Consider the following 20,808-nt stretch of genomic DNA (forward strand, 5'->3'; position numbering starts at 1 on the left):
TGGTACACACCAATCACATCACTGCTTGGATACTTTTTCCTCTACTGTGGCTCATTCCTAAAGAAAATCACTGCAGGTGCAGTGATAGAAAAAGTAAAGTCCACAGAACATAGGCCAGATCAATGATTGAGAACTTAAAATTAAAGATCATCCTCCTGACCAGAGACACTGAATTTTGACCCTCTAGGCTCGGAGTTTTCATTTCTGTACATCTCCATTGAGATCATTCAAAGGTACAGACTATGAAAGACAAGATAAGGCCTTATGTTACACAACTCTGTTTCTCTGCAAGAACAGCAGCACAAAGAAGCCTACAGAGGTCCCTTACGCTCGCCAAGTCTCAGTCTCCTCATCTGAAGAATGACAGTAATTCTTGCCTTAGTCACCTCACAGGGCTGCCACAAGGCTCCAATAAGAACATAGGCAGATGTAGGACTTTAATATGACAGAAGGCCTGATCCCTAGGTCTGCAGAACGTGGTCTATGTCAAGGATTGAGACATTAACTGAAACTTTTTAAAGTGTAGCTCTTTTCTCTACTCAAAAAGACACCAAAGCAGAAGAGATTCATCCGATCACAGGATAGTTTAGGACTTACAAGATGACGACTTTCTCAGTGTGACTTGCCGTCAGCATGACAAAGAAATAAAGAAAGAAAGCAAAGATCATCCTACTTGAGGCTGTTTCCCACCCATGGTCAAGAAACTAAGACTCTAGAGCACAAGTTCCCAAGCTGACTTGGCCTACCGCCTCCTTTTTCAAAAGAAAAATCACTCAGCATCCCCCTGGAAATCTACTTTCTTTAACCCTTCCACGGCTTTCAAAAAAATTTGCATCATTTCAAAAAAATATACAATACTTTTTTAAATGACATCTTAAATTTAACGATTTATTGTAAATTTGTGGGTTTTTTCCTGCATTGACATTTTGATGACACAATATTGTGTTGTGTAACTGTACAATAGCGCGTTATGAACAAGTCATTACCCCCACACATCCCTGCCAATGCGTGCTGGACTTCCCGCCAATGTGCAACATGGTCACCTGCCAACACTGGCTTCTTAGGACCTGCTACAGACTTGCCCACTGATCAGTTATAGCTTGTATCTCATGGGTTTATATGGAAAATAATGTAATCACTATGACTTTAACTCTGTTACACAACAGATGAAACAGGTATGAATGGTTTTTCAAAATTCTCTCCTCTTTCCTTATGCTTCCATCACTCCCTTATTTTTATTCAATGCCCCCCAATTGCACCCAAGGCTACCACCGCCCCCCTGGATCATTTCAGCTCACCCCCCATCCCAGGGGCAGTATCATTCTCTTTGGGAACCTGTACAAAGTGATGGAGAAAACTCAGACCCAGGAAAAACTGCTGAGGTACAAAGAGAGGTTCTCATTGTTGGGGCTAAGAATGCTATGCTCAATGGTGCACCACATGCAAATGATAAATGTTGGAGAAGATGTAAGAAAACCGGGACACTAATGCATTGCTGGTGGAGTTGTGACCTGATCCAACCATTCTGGAAAACAATTTGGAACTATGCCCCACGGGCAACCACATTGTGCATACCCTTTGATCTAGCAATACCACCTACTAGGTCTGTATCCCAAAGAGATCATAAAAAAGGCAAAAGGACCCACATGTACAAGAATATTTATAGCAGCTCTTTCTATGGTGGCAAAGAATTGGAAATGGTGGGGATGCCCATCAACTGGGGAATGGCTGAACAAGTTGTGGTATATGATTATGATGGAATACTACTGTGCTATAAGAAATGATGAGCAGATTCACATCCAGAGAACGAACTATGGACTCTGAATGCAGATGGAAGCTTACTATTTGCTCTCCTTTTCTTTTGTTGTTTTGTTTTATTGCTTCATTTTCTTGGCTCCTCCTATCAGTTTTAATTCTTCTTTACATTATGACTAATGGGAAATACACTTAATATAAATTTATAGGTAGAGCCTATAACAGACTGCATGCTGTCTTGGGGAGGGAGAAAGAAAGGGAGAGGGAGAAAATTTAAAACTCAAAATCTTATGGAAATGAATATTGAAAACTAAAAATAAATAATTTTTTTAAAAAAAAAATGATGAGCAGGCAGACTTCAGAAAAACCTGGCAGGACTTGCATGAACTGATGCTGAGTGAAGTGAGCAGAACCAGGAGAACATTTCACATAGTAACAGCAACACTGTATAACAATCAACTTTGATAGACTAAGCTCTTCTCAGCAATATAATGATCTTAACAGGGGTGGGGAACCTGTGGCCTTAATAAAAGCATTTGTTCTGTGAACTTTGGATTCACTCAAAGGGCCTCACTTGAGGACCTAGAAGGCCATATGTGGCCTCGAGCCAACAGGCTCCCCACTCCCAAAAGACAATTCCAAAAGATTCATGATGGAAAATGCTATTCATAGTCAGAGAAAGAACTATGTACTCTGAATGCAGATCAAAGCACACTATTTCCTTTTTTTGGTTTTGTTTTTTCTTCCTCATGGTTTTTCCCTTTTGTTATGATTCTTCTTTCACAACATAACTAATGTGGAAATATGTTTAATATGATTATACATGTATAGCCTATATCAGATTGCATGCTGTCTTAGGGAGAGGAGATGGGGGAAAATTTAGAACTTAAAATCTTATAAAAGTGAATGCTGAAAACTAAAAATAAATAAATAAAACAGAAAAAAAAGAGTGCACCAGCTGCCCAAGAGAACTGTTAAATGGAGAAAAAATAAATCAGGGGGAAAAAAGAGAGAAAGAAAGAAAGAAAGAAAGAAAGAAAGAAAGAAAGAAAGAAAGAAAGAAAGAAAGAAAGAAAGAAAGAAAGAAAGAAAGAAAGAAAGAAAGAAAGAAAGAAAGAAAGAGAGAGAAAGGGAAGGAAGGAAGAGAAAGAAAGAAAAAAGAAAGAAAGAAAGAAAGAAAGAAAGAAAGAAAGAAAGAAAGAAAGAAAGAAAGAGAGAGAGAGAAAGGGAAGGAAGGAAGAGAAAGAAAGAAAAGAAAGAAAGAAAGAAAGAAAGAAAGAAAGAAAGAAAGAAAGAAAGAAAGAAAGAAAGAAAGAAAGAGAGGAAGGAAGGCAGAAAGACAGAGAGAGAGAATTCTTACTCTGCAAAGTTTCACAAGAGAAAAGATACAGGCTTACAACCAAGAATAACTTAACTCTGCAAAGTTTCCTAAAGGGGAAAAAAATGGACCTTGAATGGAATAGGAGACTTGCAAGCATTCTGAATGAAAGGACTAGTACTGAGAAGGAACTTAAAAATGTAAACAAAATTTAAGAAAAATATCAAAAGGTAAATTTATTTGAGTATTTAGAAGGGGCTGTATGATGGAAGAGGCTCTCCATTCTAACAGAGAAAGAAGAAATAAGTGCCCTTTTAGAAAATGAATATCTGGGGCAGCTAAGTGGCACAGTGGATAGAGCACCAACCCTGAAGTCAGGGGGACCTGAGTTCAAGTCCAGTCTCAGACCAAACACCTGACACTTACTAGCTGTGTGACCCTGGGCAAATCACTTAACCCCAATTGCCTAAAAAACTGAAAAATAAATAAATAAAATAAAAAATTAATATCTTCCAAGGTCCTTCAGGGAGTTAATTAAGAAAAACAGAGGACCTAAGAGTAGACTGGTTCTGTTAAGAATTTTAAGAGAGGGGAAAAAAGAATGCATGGGAAGAGCATAAAGAGTATACAAACACAGAGAAAGGGGTTGATGAAAGGGCTTCAGATGATTAATAATAATAATAATAATTAATACAGCTAGCATTTATGTAGCACTTTGCAAAGCACTTTACATGTTAATTAATTTGATCCTTACAACAACCAGGGAAGATAGGTACTGTTATTATCCTTATTATATAGATGAGGAAACCAAGGCTAAGCAAGGTGAAGTGACTTGCCTAGGGTCACACAGCTAGCAAGTGCCTGAGGCCAGATCTGACCTCAGGTCTGACTCCAATTTCCATTCTTTATCCATCTTACCATCTAGCTGCCTTATATAACATTGTAAAAAAAAAAACCAAACAACTTTGCAAGAGCTGAGAACACTGACTGAAGCAATGACCAACCATTTCTCCAGAGGACTTAAGATGGAACACATTTCCCCACCTCCTAACAGAGAGGGGATGGACTCAAGGAAAGGATCAAGCCACTATGTGGACTTGTGTGTTTTGCCTGTGCTCATTTGTTATAAGGTCTTGTGGGTTTTTTTCCTCTGTTTTTAATTGAGGGGGGGGAAGGGAAGGTACTGATAGTGATGAAAAAAAGAGGAAACATTTTTAAAAGTGCACAAAGGAGTGCAGAAAGTAGTTCAGAAGGAAATACAGACAAGCAAGGTGGTTTTGATAGTAATGGATAAACTTTGTTATATACTTTTTATTTTAAGAAAAGGAAGCAGTATGAAATGGAGATTCATGGTTTCACATAAAATCTTTTTGTACTACATTTGGTATATGAAATGCTCATGATTTTTTGGTGTTTTTAAGTTCAGAATAAAAAAATTAAAAACAAAAACATTAAACTGTGTTAACAGAAGTATCATGGTAATGTTACCATGCCGTAAAGACAGTTTCTTTAATGTGTCACTGATGAAGTTTTGAGTGTTATGCCCCACTTCCTTTCTCCCCATAATCTCTGTGGCAATTATACAATTTTTCATAGCATGGAGCTTTGGGAGAATGGCTATTTTGTGTTATAGCAGAGCTGACTGTAGTCCAAGCCCTCAAGAAGCTTACATCATATCCAGTTCTCCCAGAAGAGCTCTGTGCCCCAATAAAGAAGCTCACTGTACTTCAGGTAGTAACAACAGTGGTCACTTGAGATATTTAAATTAAAAGGGTGGGAGGGTATAGCTAACCACAATTCAGAAAACCATTATAAAAATGAGAGTGAGGAAAAGAAAAATGCTTTTAGGGTTTCACCAATATCACATGATCTTAGATTCAGAATCTGACTTGGATAAGAAGTCAGAGAAGTACCGTAATGTCCACTTAAGTTAATACATCTAGCCGTCAGGCTGAAGTTGGTATTTGTCTTAGAATGTAGCTCCTAGGGGGCAAGGTCCAGGTTAATGTAATTAACTAGCCTATCACTGAATCCAGTTCAATGCTTAATAAATGCTTTTTGACAATGAGGAGAAAGGTGACTAGTATTAAGGATCACCTCAGAGATGACCCAGATGTGCAAAACAGGGGCATAAGGGAATTAAGAAACAGAGAGAAGGCACAGATGGCTTGTGTCCCAGGTGCCATATGTCACTTGTTATTGGGTTACTAACATCATAGCTCCACACCACAAGGAGGTAAACCTGGGTTCTTAAGGACTCTGCCAGCAATGTGCAGATTGTCAGTCCCTACACCAAAAGAAAATCCTCAACAAAAGACCTGGTGACAGTTCACACATCCCTGTCTGATGGCTGCTCAGCTAAGGTTGGAAAGGCGTATATCAGAAGGTCAGTCACCACGTGATGCTCTTCCCATGTGAAGAAACTCTACTAAGGCAAAGAGGGGCTGGCACATGTATAACAGAGGAAGCCCCCACACCCATGAAATTCAGTTATAAAGACACGAAAGGCCTGCTTCTCTCAAGGGATTCTGCTAGGTACTAGGGAAACAAAAATGAAAAATGGCATAGATGCTGTTCTTCAAGAAGTTAACCTCTAAAGTGTCATCCATAGACACCCACTATCCCCAAGTGTAACTATGAATTTCTGCCCCCTTTAGAGAAAGGAGCTGAAATATCTCAGAATCCAAAGAAAGAGCATTTTCCCTGAGACAGAGACATACATGTGGGGGGAGGATATGCTGAACAAAATAGGGCTCTTCCATTCAGTACTACAGTGGAGTACTCCACTCAAACATCCCTGCATGAAAGTGAGACACTGTCAATTACAGATAGTTTCAAAATGGGATTTTTCTGTCTCAGGAAGTCCTTCCTGACATATCCCCTGAAAGCCCCTTAGTCCTCGTACCCTGAAACTCTTGACAGCAGTTTAGGCCAAGCCTTGTGCCATCACCACCTCATCTAGGCAGTGGAGTGGTGCAGAAGGATCCAGTATTGAGAGAACAGAAGGAGTGAAATGGAAGAAGAGCAGGATAAAGGATGGACATCAAACAACAGGAGTTAAGTACTCACCTACAGCAGACAGTGCAACAGTAGGTTTCCTTGTATCTCTGAAACACAGAAGGCCCAAATCATACACCAATCCCTTTGCCATTTGAAACCTATTTCCAGTAGTCTGGGGGCCTTTCACAGCTGCTGTTCACTTTCTACCCAATGGGAACTTTGGATCAATTAGACATAATTTGCTGGGCTCAAGAGGAAAAAGTGATTTTGCTGCAAAAAGGACTCCTTTTCCTCCATATTAAACGAGTTACTGAGCTTTCTCATTTCTCAGTCAGCTACAATTTTTTTCTAGGTCTGAATTTCAAAACAGTCAGCCGTGTCCAAGAAGGAAAAGTCTCATGATTCAGCAGAGTCTGGGTGACCCTGATGTACAGGAAGAAGAAGCCAAAACAGTCCTTCTATGGTGTCATTCCTCACAGTGGCAATGAGATGACTGCCAATGAAGCGTGTCCCTGCATGAAGCTTCCAAACAACTCTTCAGCCGAGGATAAAAAGCTATTTCTGGGCATGAAAGTGAACCTAGCGAACTCACAGGGAGAAAGGAAGTCTTACAGCTGACCTCTAGGGCCAAAACGTATGGGATGATTTCTACACCAAACAACACTGTTAAGAATGAGGCAGTTTTCTAAGGCTCAAAGATGTTTCCCCAAAGACAACACAAATACAGACACACACACACACACACACACACACACACACACACACACACACACTCTTTGTGTCTGGAGAAAGTAAAACTAATCTCACATTTTACAATAAAGGACTTTTATATTCTATTTTATACATATACAATATTCTCCAAAATCTGGCTCCTCAAATTCTTGTTTCTCTGCATTCTTTCTCTTCCCTCTTTCTTAATTAATTCCCTGGTTTCCCCATTCTATCGTGACCATCCTCTTCCAAAGCATACCTCAAGTGCCTTACTTATATAAGGAGCAACAACAAGCAAGAAAGACAGGCACAGGCCCTGCCCATTGCCCACTAGGCCCCAGGATTTACCTGCCGGGGCCAAGGCCCCTCCCCCTTATCCTAAATATAAAAGACAACAAGATCCTCTCTCCCAACTACTTCCTTTTTCCCACGGTCCAGGATAGCTGGAGAGCAAGGATCTGCTCGTGTCACTAGGCTCTGCAGGAGGACAACAAATTTCACATCCTCTCCTGCTAAGGAGAAGAGGTTACAATACCATTTATCCTGAGCTAGAACCATGCATATAGCCATGATGTGTAATCTTATGTATGGCTAATTTAAAGGTATAATGGTGACTAGGTCTATCCCTCAAAATTTCTTGTCCCACAGTCGTATTTGAGAGGCTGTGGGAAGACAGGGACACTACCAGACTGATGGTGGAGCCGTGTGTTGGTCCAGCCATTCTGGATATCAAGTTGGAATCACTTAAGACAACTTCTTAAACTGTCCATACCGAACAATTCCACGGCTAAGAATATATCCCCAAACAAAGCAAAGGCAGAAACAAAGATCTGATGTCCACAAAAATTTTCTAGCAGCACGTGGTGGTACAAAGACCTGGAAATAAAAGGAATGCCCACTATCTGGAGTACAGCTGAAAACACTGTGGCATATGAGTAAATAGAATATTATTTGCAATCAGAAGTGACTAATATGAGAAAATCAGAGAAACCTGAGATCTGTAAGAACTGATCCAGTGAAATAAGCAAACAAAACAAAAAAAATTTAACCACAATAACTACAATGATATAAATGAAAATAATTACTAGAAGGAAGCCAAACTCGAATGATTGGATGCTGTCAGATTCTATCACTGTACCTAGTGTTTTGGGTTGGTTTTTTTTTGGGGGGGGGAGGAGGCCTTTCAAGGAAGGATTCAATATGGAAGAAACTTCCCCACACTCAGAAATGACTGACATAATGACAAAAGGCCATCAATAAAAATTAACAAACAACTTTCATGTTCTCTCAAAGTCTCCCTAACCCAATAGTCCCATAATAAAAGAATGCCTCCTACTTGTTCTTACTTGATATCCCAAATGTAGATGTAGGTGTCCACAGAACTGGTAACCAGCAAGTCTGGCTCGAATACAGCCCAATCCAAGTCACTAGGAAGGTAAGAGACAAACAGCACAAGGAGTGGCAGGATCAGTCAGAGCTAGATTCTATGAGGTTCCAAAAAGCCACCATATTTCTGTAGTTTGAACTCTGACACGCAAATTCTGAGTCTCCAAGTTTCCTTGGGAAAGAACTAGACTCCAAAGATGCCTCAAACTTGAAGATCTGCTCCCTGTGGTTTCCAGCTATTCCATCAGTCTGCCATTAAGAAAAAAAAAAAAGGGAGGGAGGAGAGGAGAGAATTTTGACCACCCCTAGTTTTCTCTTGCCCAAGTACTTTCTGGGTAGTCACTTTTCTAAACCCATCTCAACTATGGCTGCTTTGAGTAAAACCCAGGCACACTCAGAAGGAGGAGAAGTTTATCAATTCTTAGTACTTAGAGTTGGAAGAAAGCTTAAATATAACCAAGACGAGGGACAGGAAAGGCAGGCAGCTGTTTAGGCTACAAGACATGTGAGGCAGGGTGAGCAGATGCACAAGGGATATTTCTGAATATTCCTTTCTAAAAATGTACATGTTTTTAATGCTAGAAAATTCCAACATGCGTTACAGGTGAAAAACTGAAGCTTCTACTGGACAATAATTTTTTAAATCAGAGCCACATCTCAGGAAGGACATCAATAAACCGGAAAGGATCCAGAGGAAAACAAGTAGGACAGAGAAGGGCTTCTAATTTGGATCAGCTGAAGGAACTAAGGATCATTAGCTTGGAGAAGAAAAGACTTGAGGGATGTGGTAGTTGTCTTCAAAGTATTTAAAGGGGTGTTACATGTAAGAGGAATTAATTTGTTCTACTGGGCCCAAGAGGGTAAAAGCTACAAAAGGGGAAACTGAGGTATAACCTTAGGAGTTAGTGAACTCCTCCTCACTGGAGGTCTCCAAGTAAAAACTGGATGACCATTTATCAGGTATGAGGGAGACTCAATGCCCTCTGAACTCCCTTCCAATACTCAGATTCTTTTATTCAATGAAATGCCAGAGTGTGGGCCTGGGGAAGAAGCAGCACAATTTTTAACCTTTAGCCAGGGCACACAAATACTTGGAAATGCCCTTAAAAATCAGCTGGTCCAATCCAGCACGTTTTACTCGCTTACATGGATAAAATAATACAAAAGTAACACCTCCCTGCACGATGCTTCCTTCCCCACCTCTGTCTCTCACAAGCTCCCTGGTCCAGCTTGATCTACCAGTACTACTGCCTCTGCAATGGCTCCAGTGTCCTGAAGAAGGAAAACCTGGAAACCAAGCTTCTTAAGCTTTCCTTTGCATCAAAGATTCCTGTGGCAATCTGCGGAAGCCTATGTCACCTTCTCAGAAGAATGTTTGTTGCCTACATTCAGATTTTTTTTTTAAAAAACAGTTAAATATTAAAGGTAAGTAAAAAAAAGAGGTAATTCTCTTCCCATCTACATTCACTAATCCCATGAAATCTATCCCCAAGAGGTCTACAAAACCCAGGGGTAAGAATTCCTTCTCAAAAAAGAAAATTACCAGAATGACAAGTAATCTTCAAAGAGTATCTGACTTCTACTACTCTCCATCACCTTCCACAACACCCAAATAGCTACTCCACAGGGCACTGGAAAAATGCCAAAGTCTCCTCCATGGAAGTCTAACCTTACCTAGAACACTCCAGGCTAGCTTCAGCACATCACACATTCCCTGATAGACGCTTCCCAAACTGGCTGTCTCCATCCCAACCCAGGAGCACAGACAGTAGCCCTGATAGCAAAGTGCAGAGAATAATCTGGAACCAAGTTGGGATGTAACACACTAGAGAATGTTTACATGTGCTTAATGGATCTTCTTCCAGAGAGCACAGTCAATTTCTTAGACACTTACACAAGTAAAAGAACAGTGTCATGCTTCTGAATCCTTTCAGTATGTTGCTGGATAGAGAGATTTCATTCAACTTCTTCCCACCCTCATAGCAAGACATGGCTTTCATCTTTTACTCTAAAAGAAGCTGTACCTATCTAAGCCTCTTCAGGGATTTGTTTTAACAGTCCCTCTGATGATGGTTCCCAAGCACGGGCTGATTTTCCATAAGAATGCCCTCACCTTGGGGAATACTAATGGTCTATCAGCCATCCAAGGCTAACACTAAACAGATGCTCAGGCTGGAACCATGGGAGGATGGCAATCTCTCAGTTCAGTTCCCCAGAGAACTGTGACAAATAGGGTGATGGTACTTTGAGCTCTTGGGATCACTTCACAGAAAGCTCCAGCAGAGAGAGTATGTTCTATGTCTAATGTGGAATCAAAATGACAAATCACAGCCCAATAAGCTATAGAGCTCCTGCTACCTACCTGATCACCCTGGTATGCCCCTGCAATGCTGTGCCAACTTCCCCACTGCCATCTTTCCACTTGTAAAGATCGACCCGCTGGTTGCTCTGAAATCAAACAGAAGAAATAAGGTAGGGCACGTCAAAATGTTCAAATCAGTGCACCACCAGGCTTAGTAAAGCTCTAATGCACGATAAATGAAAAGAGAAAGCTAAGCAGAAAACTGTCCAGGAAAGCTTAAAACCTCTCACACAGTCTAAGCTTGCAAGAAAGAAAAAAAAATCCAATGTGGGTGGAGCTAATAATACCCAGAACAAATTTTCTCACCAGTTTTATGTAGTGAGGGACTATAGATATCTAGACAGCCTACAAGTCCCACCAGTACCTCCTATAGAGGGCATGGACAGTCACACAAGGTAAGAAAATCATGCCCAGAGATTACTCGTCTAGATGAGATCAGAGACCCACTGAGGCAATCAAGGACACAGCGCTTCAGGTTCCAAACCAGGAAAGAAGGCGTCACTGACCTTTTAAAGTCATTTCCCTGCAAAGCTACACAACGCTGGCAGCTGAGCCCTTCACTAGTTTCTCCTTCCCTCAAGCCTACCCCACAAAGGTCATGACCCTCATCTGTGCTGTTATATGCCACTGTACAAAGTACTGTTGATCAACTCACTCTTCCTCACTCCTGTGCTGCCCATCACTGTTTTTCAAATGGAAGAGGAACAGGGTGGAGAAGGGGAACAACCTATAGGGCATTCCCAGGCAGAAGGAATAAGCAGGACTCTTGAAGTTTGCCAAAATATTCCATCTCAGTATCTATCAAGGACAGAGGCAAAGAAATATTGGACTAAGAGACACTACAACTGCAGAAGACAAACACCAAAGAGAACCGTGACTGTTTTAAAAAGCAGCAGCAGCAGCTGGGGCTCTAAAACCTCTTCAGATTTCTCCACAAAACAAGGCTGGAGAGTGATGGGCTATTACCCAACTTGTGAGCTGATTACTGTGTGGAGCTCATCTGAATGCAGCCTGAAGACAGAGGCCAAAGTCATTCTGAAGCCTCAGGGCTCTCTGGGAAAAAAAGGAGGAACCTAATGCACTCTACCTACCAAAACAGCTTACAACGGAACAGGAATTACAAGGAAAGTGCTCCATGCATAACTCATGTCAGATTGCTTACAGTCTCAGGGAGGGGGCAGAGGAAGGAGGGCAGGATAGAATTTGGAACTTAAAAAAAATGCTAAAAATTGTTTTTACAGGTAACTGGGGAAAAAAATAAAATATTATTTAAAAAAAAAAACAAAACTAAACTAAAACCAAGGTAGGTGCTCAGTCCTGAGGTAAGGCATGCGTCAGCTACTCCCAGGAGCTAGCATCTTCAGTGCCACAAACACAATGACAATAAACTGAAATCCAATAAGAAGAGGTTGGTACAAATGACCTGGGTAAAGACAGAGTGGGGAACTAAAGGACTAAAAGACAAAAGATGACAAGAAAGTACTCTTCCCAATGTGACAGGAAGCTGGGCAAAGGTGTAAAGAAGAAAGGTGATGAGCTGATTCTTCCCTCCTCTTGGGAGAGGACACTGAACTTTAGGCACCCAATGTCCTTCTGAGGAGTGGCTTGGAAGAGAAGCTCTTTGTTTCTTCTGTGGCTAAACAGAATTGCTCTTCTTTCTCTTCTCACTTGCTATCTGTGTCTTCACTGACTGTCAACATCAAACCCTCGGTCCCAGGCAGCACCGCAGAATGGTTTTGTTCCCTGGTTAATTTCACCCAATGGCAAAGGACTTTACACAAAAGGAAACTATAGGCCTGGGAATGTAAAGTGACTTACCCAAGGCCACACAGTGCGTGCCATGGGTGGGCAGAGATTCTCTGGATAGATAAGTAGAAGAAAGGAAATTATTCTCACCCTTAGGAATCACTTCCTTTTCCTGTAAAGACATCTTTAACACCTATTCACGTACTTTCTTCCCTCAACAGAAGGATGGAATCATCTACAATTCTTTAAGAGCAATGAAGATTTATTATAAATTTTCCCAATCTCTCCCCAGTTGATAAATGGCTAAAGAATATGAACCGGCAGTTTTTTGATAAAGAAATTAAAAATATATAGTCATGTAAAACATGCTCTAAATCATTATTGATGAGAGAAATGCAAATTAAAACAACTTTGAGATATCATCTTACAACAAGCACATTGCTTAAAATGATGGGTGGCCTTCAATTGGGAAATGGCTAAAGAAGCTGTGGTATGTGACTGTGATGGAATACAACCGCACTATAAGACATGATGAGCTGGTTGATTTTAGAAAAACATGCAAAGACTTGGACCTATGAAGGAAGACATTGGCCACCTCCAGAGAAAGAGCTCATAAACAGAAGCATGCATAGTATGGTTTTACATACATATGTTTATATTAATACATGTGTGTATATATATATTTACATATCTGTGTTTAATTGTAACCTTCTCTAAGTCGGAATGGGTAGGAAGAGAGAAAAAAAATAAAAAGTGCACAGCAAAGAACAAAAGAAAACTTAGAAGGAAGCACAGAAAAGCTGGGTAGCTCTGAAAACAAAACGTAGTATTTGTTACATAGTTTTGGTTTTTTTAAAGCAGTCTGAAATGGAAATTCAGGGTTTTATACTGAATCCTCCTCTCTTTATGTTCCATGGTGTACATAGAACTGTTCTTTTTTTCTCATTTTGTATTTAAGTTCAAAATGAATACAAGTAAGTAAACAGATGAATGAATGAATGGATAAAAGTTTGCAATCTCAACAGCACTGAGCAGTGGGCAAGTATTAGAGATCTTAAGAACATTTCTATTAGCCAGCCATCTAACTACAAATGGACAAAAGTGCATACCGCACGCATAATAGGCACACAAATGCAAAGAGTAACGCTTATTCTCCTTTAAGAAATTTAGAATTAAAGATATGACTATTCGAAGCCAGATACAAAATGTGACACCAATGACACTACTCTGATCAGGTTGGGTTTAAAAAAAAAATTTTTTTTTCAAAGTGATTTGCCTCTCTTACCCTTCTAAGAGGGAAACTTGATTTCCTCCAAATGAATTACCTATTGACTGATTTTCTGCTTGGAAAACTGATGGTCTTATTCTCCCCTCAGAACACAAACCCTGCCATTTCATATTTACCAACTTGTACTGCTGCCAAAGTGCACTCACCGAAGCTGCAAAATAGTGTGCGTAGCTGTCATGTGGATTCCACTGCACGGCCCCAATATCCCATTTGCTCTGACGGGAGATCTTGCGGTGACCTTCAGAGGGGGCATCCAGATTCACCATGTACAGGAATCGGCGGCTGGAATGGGAAGGGTACCACATATATGCAAGGGTTTAGTACCACGAGGGAGGGCCTGCTTTTAAACCAGACCTATGTGGCAACTGGGGCTCAAAGCTCCCCCCAAACAGACCAATTCTTTAGACCTCCGAGAGGACAACGAATTTTAAAAGAGCAACAATAAGAATACAACAGAAGCCAGGTACAATTTCACAGCGTCATTTTAAAAGGCAGCCCTCCCAGCATGGAGGCAGCAGTGAGGCTGGGTGTGACTCACGCTCTGTGACATCCACCCACTCTGTAAGGCAGCCCACTATGGGCAAATGACAAGCGCACCCCAACAGCAGCTAACAAACTCACATGACACTATTTAACAGACAGCCACACATCCTGGAACCGAACTCCAAATTCCCTTGCAAACAGACTATTTCTAGCCATTAAATTTAATCTTTTAGCAAGCAAGTTAAAGGATTATTGTGAGGAAAGAGGCAATATAAACCGTACTCAAAATTAAACTATGACGTTGAGTGCCAGTGATATGCAGGACATTGTCCAGTTCACAAAGGGTTGAAATAAAGAGTCATTCTATTTCTTGCCTCCATCCCTTTATCAAAGCTGTCCCTCATAGGCGCTATGGACTCCTTCCTCACCTATACCTCTTGAATCCCTAAGATCAACACCCAGCTCAGGGACCACTCTCCCAAAGAAGGGCTTTCTTGATTCCCCTCCCCGCTAAATTGTTAATGCTCTCTACCTCTGAAAGATTCTGCTTTCTTTATCTGTGTGTATGACCTATACCTACACACACACACACACACACACACACACACACACACACACACAGAGAAGAATGCCAGTGTCCAAGGCCAGGGACCATTTCCTTTTTGTCTCTGTATCTCTAGCACCTAGCTACACAGAGCAGGTACTTGACAAAGGTTTGAAACTGCAAGGAACAGAAATAAGCAAGTCTTTCAACTCTGTTCCCCCCACTATTTCACTTTCAGTGTGTTAGTTACATGCATACACGCTCTCTGCTCCATGCACAAACATGTTCTGTAGAAGTCAGTCTCTTTGCTAAAGAAAACCCTGAACCACAAGATATCCATAAAGATAAGTAGGTTTGCCAATGAAAAGTTTAAAAGCTAATAGCTCCTGCTTAAAGGAAGCAGAATAAAGAGAAAAGAGAAGCCAGTTATCAGACTAAAGAATCAGACTCTATGACTAGAGGAGGAAAAGTACCAGCTCTAGACATCAACAAGCAAAATCCCAAAGAGCAGAAGATGCTGGACACTCTCGGAGAATGAGGAAGGATCAGAGGCTTTATAGAAACTCTAGGAAAGAGCTCTGACTTTGGACACTCTCCCCAAGTGGACAGAGTGGGCAGGCAGAGAAGTCAAGTAGGCAAGGTGATGTTTTTCCCTTTGAAAAAGAAATAATGTGGAACAGCTAGGTGGCGCAGTGGATAGAGCACAGGCCCTGGATTCAGGAGGACCTGAGTTCAAATGTGATCTCAGACACATAACACTTACTAGCTGTGTGACCCTGGGCAAGTCACTTAACCACATTGCCTAAATAAAAAAAAAAAGGAATTAGGCAAAGGAAACTGAAGACTGAAGAGCAGAGTTAGGGAAGTAAAAGTGAAATGAGAAGGTCTAGAGTAAAACCTCTGATAAAAGTAAATGGGGAGTCACAGAGAAAAGTCAGTTAAGGGATACTGGCCAGCAAGGACTCCTCACTGACCCCATGCTCTTCTATGGGGGGGAAGTATGAAGAATGCAAAAGTGGCTAGCACAATATGTCTGCCTAAGGTAATTCAAACTTAGGGCTTGTTGCAAATTGCTAATGTGACCCCTAATAAAAATCGGATACAGAATATGTTTAAACTTTGCAGTTTCAAGACTTAAGTTAAAATACAGTTTCATATTATTCTTATATGGTGCTTGGGTGGGCACAGGATAGACAAGACAAATCTCTGAGAGTTCTGAGGATCATGAGAATTAGGAAGTAGGGAGGCCCCACAGGAAAGCGGCAAAAGGATCTGATCTGGAGTCAGAAGGCCTGCCTCTGAAGCTTGTCTCCTATGACTTTGGGCCAGTCACATAACCCCTTTGTTTCTTCTTCTACCAAACTAGCAAGCTGGACAGCCCCAGAGGCTTTGCTCTATGACCCCCATGAATTCAGAGCTTTGGTCCTTGCTCGGAACATGAGGTAGCCTTTACTTGATCAGAAATCACACCACAGGAGAACTTTGGAGCTCACTTACCCAGAAAGCACTGCATGCTGCCCAAGACAATCTACAGACATTGCAGTTGCCTGTTGAAAAACATAAGAAATTGTTTGATTTTAAAAACAAGCTGAAATGAACCAGTCCAGCCAAAATAGACGAGATTAATTATTTTTCATTGTGCCTTTGTCATCCCCCAGGTGAAGAGTCTGTAATCCTTCTAGCTAATAATTACCAGATCCTAGAAAGGTGAATTTTTAATTATCTCCTTATATTTGCAACATGAATCTCAAATCCCTTTACCTTGCAGTTAATTCAGGAAAAGGCAGCTCTAATTGTTACTCAATACATACTAAAACAAACAAACAAATAAAAACCACACACACACACACACACACACACACACACAGAGGTCATAGAGTGTGGAACCCTTAGGACCCTGACTAAATGAGCCAAGTGTATATACATTTAGAGAAATTATAAAAGTCTCCTCCTGTAAGCCAAAATCCTGCCCTGATGCCACCAGACAGGCTAGATACCAGCATAGTGATTTCAAAAGGCACTGACTTCTTTTAGGTGCCATAGGGGTAGTTAACCATATTCAAATCTTATCCTTGCTACATCCAAAGTCAAGCAAATAAACAGCTGGTTACCATGCTCTTAGAGTTCCTCCTACTGGGGTCCCCCAGAAATTAAATTTTAGCAAGATAAAAGGAAAGCTCATATTCAATTTAGAGTTTCCACGATAATTCACTGGTTTCCAGGTCTTGGGGAAAGGCATCTTTCATCATTCAATATCCAATTCCCCAAAGGGTGCACTGAACCAAATGAGTTTGCCTTCAGGCTGGAGTCAGAAGCTGCTTTTAATCACCGCAATTATAGCCCTGGATTCTCTTATTTGGACAGGTTCAAATCCTGCTGCGTCTGAAAGTCAGGTAGCTACTCTTGGTGCCCTTCACAGCAACACTCTTGCGTGAAAACAGGCTTTAGCTGTTTTACTGCCATCCTCCCACTGAAAGCCTTTTCTGGGAGACTAGCAAGAAAGATCCCATTTTGAACACCTGGGTGCAATCACAAGTGGTGGATGAAAAGAGTCTATTTTTTACAGCTGTGCAAGCCCAAGAAAGATGTCAGAGTATCAGGGACAAAGGGTTCAAGTCAGAGAGACAGAGAATGACGGGTGTTCCTTCCTCCTTATTCTGGGCGTGGACAACGAGAAATCCAGAGGGTTGAACACAGCCAATCCACGGGCAGCCAGGAAAGTCTTCTACAGGAAGTCTGCTCCTGGGTCTAGGTTGGTGGTAAGATAGCAGAATCAAAGGGTTAGGACAGCAAGAAGCCATCAGTTTCCATACAGATTTGTAATCTGTAGCAGGGGCCACCTCCTCCATTCAGCCTTCCCAGATCCTTCCAGCTACAAAATATTCCTAGAATCCCTTGACTGATCTTTCCTCTGCCCCCTTCCTTCCCTACTGTGGTATAGTGGATAGAGCTTTGGGCCTGGAGTCAGGAAGACCTGAGTTCAAATTCAGCCCAAAACACTGACTAGGGTATTCAGCCCGAAACACTGACTAGGGTGACCCTGGGCAAGTCAATGAAATTCTATTGGCTTCAGTTTCCTCCCCTGTAAAATGGGGATGATAATAACAGCACCTAATCTCCCAGGGTTGTTGTGAGGATCAAAGGAGATATTTGTAAAAATGCTTAGCACAGTGCCTAGCACATAGTAGGCATCAACATGCAAGTCAAATCTCCTCCCCATGAAACCACAAATTCCTTGAGAGAAAGGACCATTTCATTCTTACCTTTGTCTTTATATCCCCACAAACTGGAACAGTGCTTGGTATAGAGTAGGCTCTCACTAAATGTTAGTTGAATTGTTTGTTTTGGTTTTGGTTTTGTTTCTTTGGTCTTTTTTGCTAGGCAATGGGGTTAAGTGACTTGCCCAGGGTCACACAGCTAGTGAGTATTATGTGTCTGAGGCTGCATTTGAACTCAGGTCCTCCTGACTCCAGGGCCAGTGCTCTAGCCACTGCACTACCTAGCTGCCTCCTGTTTTTGTTTTTGTTTTTTTTGTTTTTTAATCATTTCTCCTTTTAACCGTCATCCTTCTAGGCTTGAGAGTACTTATCACACTCAGATTCTCTTCCATTACAGTAAACAAGAATAAAACTGTATTACTCAGATCTACCCCCTACCTAACATGAGCATACTTCATTGGAAGAGAATGGTAGAGCTTCTCTTACCCCTAATATTACCTGAAAGTGAGATTCAGTTTTCAATATTTGATACTCTATGAGGTGTTAGCAAAGATGTCTAATTTACTGACCGAGGTAAAGTTACAAACTCAAGAATGACCAGGAATGGTGGCTTGAAATACATCTGGTATACAAGATAACATTCTGATTTAAAAATAATAATTTCAATTGGTCTTCTAAGCATCTGATGGTGAAGCCCTTGGTTTCACCAACCATCCTCCATCTTAAGACCTTACCCTAAAGGTCTCTGAGCCTTGCTGTCTGTCCTACTGCAGCACCTTCAGAACATCCAGGCCTTTCTGTCTGCCTGAAGATGGATTTTCTTTTTTTCTGTTTGTTCATTTGTTTTTGAAGAGGCAATTGGGATTAAGTGACTTGCCCAAGGTCACACAGCTAGTAAGTGTCAACTGCCTGGTCTGAGACCAAATTTGAACTCAGGTCCTCCTGACTCCAGGGCCAGCACTCTAGCCACTGTGCCTGCCACCTAACTGCCCTGAGATGGACTTTCTTTTATGCCCAATTACAATCTGAGCTCCTTGAGAGCAGGGATTCTCTAAACTTTTCTATTTGTATCTTCAGCGCTTGGAATACACAAACACTTAATAAATGCTTTTTCCTTCACTCCTTCATTCATCTAAATGAAGATTCTGCAAACTTTATACAGAGAGTTCTCCCTTTACCTAAATCTGCATTATGCAAATTCACCTCAGCTCAGCCCCAGGGGCAGCCCCAAGCCAGGAATTCTCAGCTCCAGACACTGAAGTCACTTTGGCTGCTGCCCCCACCACCACCACCACTCAAAGCCCCAGGAGGCTCCACTCAATGCCTTCAAAACTTATGACAGTATCCTTAGTCTTTACATCTTGTATAGCATCTCTAATTTTTTAATGTTTTCAAAATGAAAAGGTATTCTAGTTTCTAAGAGCAAAATGGTATTCAACAGAGAGAATTTTGACATGAAAAAAGTCTCGTACCATATTTTACACTTTGGTGTATATTGTAAGTGGTCTTTGTAGCAAATCAATCTCTCTGGGAGAAATTCATAAAAATAAAGCTTTGCAGGTTTACCTGCCCATAATCTCATTCAATCCAATTCAATTTCAAAGGAAACCAGCATTTTGCACATGGCTTTTGTGGACTAAGGACTACTGTGTTTGTTCATCTGAAATGACCAAGTGAGAAATCAAACCTTCCTATTTGAAATCCCAGCTGAACTAGAGAGAAGGGGAATAAACTCCTAAGAAACGGAAGTACTTTTCTGTTCATCCTTCTAAATAATGATGTATGCTAGAAACAATCAATGCAAATCAGAGCCAAGTCAATTCTCTTTACATCAGTTTGTCACAGGCCTATGATCAAGGACTATAATATTTGCATTATCGGATTTCATACACTAAAAGCAAGAACTGAAATCCAGCGGCATAAAATAATCAGACAATTTGATACGACATGATTCAATCTCCTTAAATTAGGGACTGGAGATGCTAAGAAGGCTTTTTTGAACTACTGTATTTAATCTTCCTCATCCTCTTACTGAAAGCATTTATTAGAAATTAGCTGATACTCTCTCAACACTTAACATAATGGCTGCTGTACACATATCTCTTCCTTGTGATGGAACCTCCTTTTTCAGTAAACTACAACAGATTGCCATTAACCATCTGTGACTGGGAGAACCACTTCATATGTCTGAGCCTCAGTTTCCTTATTTGTAAAATGAAGGGCTAAATGACATCTAAAATCCATTTCTGAATGAAGCTACCACATAATGTATACCCCAGTTATTTCAGTCTGTGTCTTCTCCCAACCAGACTAAGCTAATGAACACAAAGACTATATCTCATCTCAACTTTGCCCCTGCCCCAGGGCCTGGCACACTGTTCATCACAGAGGTAGAAGTTTAATTAACAAATGATGAATGAATGAATTGATGAGGAATGTATGCTATTTTCTTTGGCAGACTTACCCTAGACATCACCCTCTCTTTTCAATTAAGCTTTCTAGAAAATAAAATTAAAATGCAGCTTTCATATTCCAGTCAGTTTTACTAGAAATGATTCTGCTATTTTCCAAATTAATGAAACCAGAAAAGTAAAGTAGTAAAGAGAGTCTGCCCCTTTACAACTTTATATAGAAGAATTTGCCAGAATTGTATGACCCTGAATCTGTAATGGATTTTTTTCCCCTGAAGCAAAACTATTCAGATGCCTATCTGTCTAGGAGAGTTGGAGCAATGATGAGACTCATAAATCACAAACCATTAAGGCAACAGGGAGCATACATAATGCTCCTCTCTCTAATTTTCAATTCCAGGTCCAAATAATAATGGGTTGAGGAAGTTAGTCACCATCTTATGACTGATTAAACCAGGAGGTGTGGATAAAGTAGCCAAATCAGAATGACAATAATCTCAGAGGAAGGACTTAAAGAAATCTTAAAACCAAGAGCCATTCCCCAATGGATAAGGAACCAACAATTCTCAAAAGAGACACAGAGTAC

General features: G+C 40.8%; 1 protein-coding gene across 6 annotated transcripts in view; it reads right to left on the minus strand.

The window, feature by feature from the left end:
• Positions 1 to 20,808, minus strand: part of WDR59 (WD repeat domain 59) — a 122,626-nt gene that overhangs the window by 92,787 nt on the left and 9,031 nt on the right. For 4 of the 6 annotated variants that reach the window (XR_002320158.2, XM_020963616.2, XM_020963612.2 and 1 more), the window contains exons 2-6: positions 16,091 to 16,140; positions 13,713 to 13,848; positions 10,533 to 10,618; positions 8,131 to 8,211; positions 6,143 to 6,180 (exon numbers count right to left, since the gene is read on the minus strand). Coding sequence is in view for 5 of the 6 variants with exons in the window: in XM_020963616.2 (XP_020819275.1) it covers positions 6,143 to 6,180; positions 8,131 to 8,211; positions 10,533 to 10,618; positions 13,713 to 13,848; positions 16,091 to 16,140 (391 nt within the window). In the remaining variant the exon portion in view is untranslated. Of the gene's footprint in view, positions 1 to 6,142; positions 6,181 to 8,130; positions 8,212 to 10,532; positions 10,619 to 13,712; positions 13,849 to 16,090; positions 16,147 to 20,808 lie in introns of those variants that run through there. The other 2 variants (XM_020963614.2, XM_078149357.1) reach the window with 2 other exon arrangements.

The sequence above is a fragment of the Phascolarctos cinereus genome, unplaced genomic scaffold (assembly GCF_003287225.1).
Source record: "Phascolarctos cinereus isolate Bilbo 61053 unplaced genomic scaffold, phaCin_HiC Scaffold_2;HRSCAF=192, whole genome shotgun sequence".
Lineage (NCBI taxonomy): Eukaryota > Metazoa > Chordata > Mammalia > Diprotodontia > Phascolarctidae > Phascolarctos > Phascolarctos cinereus.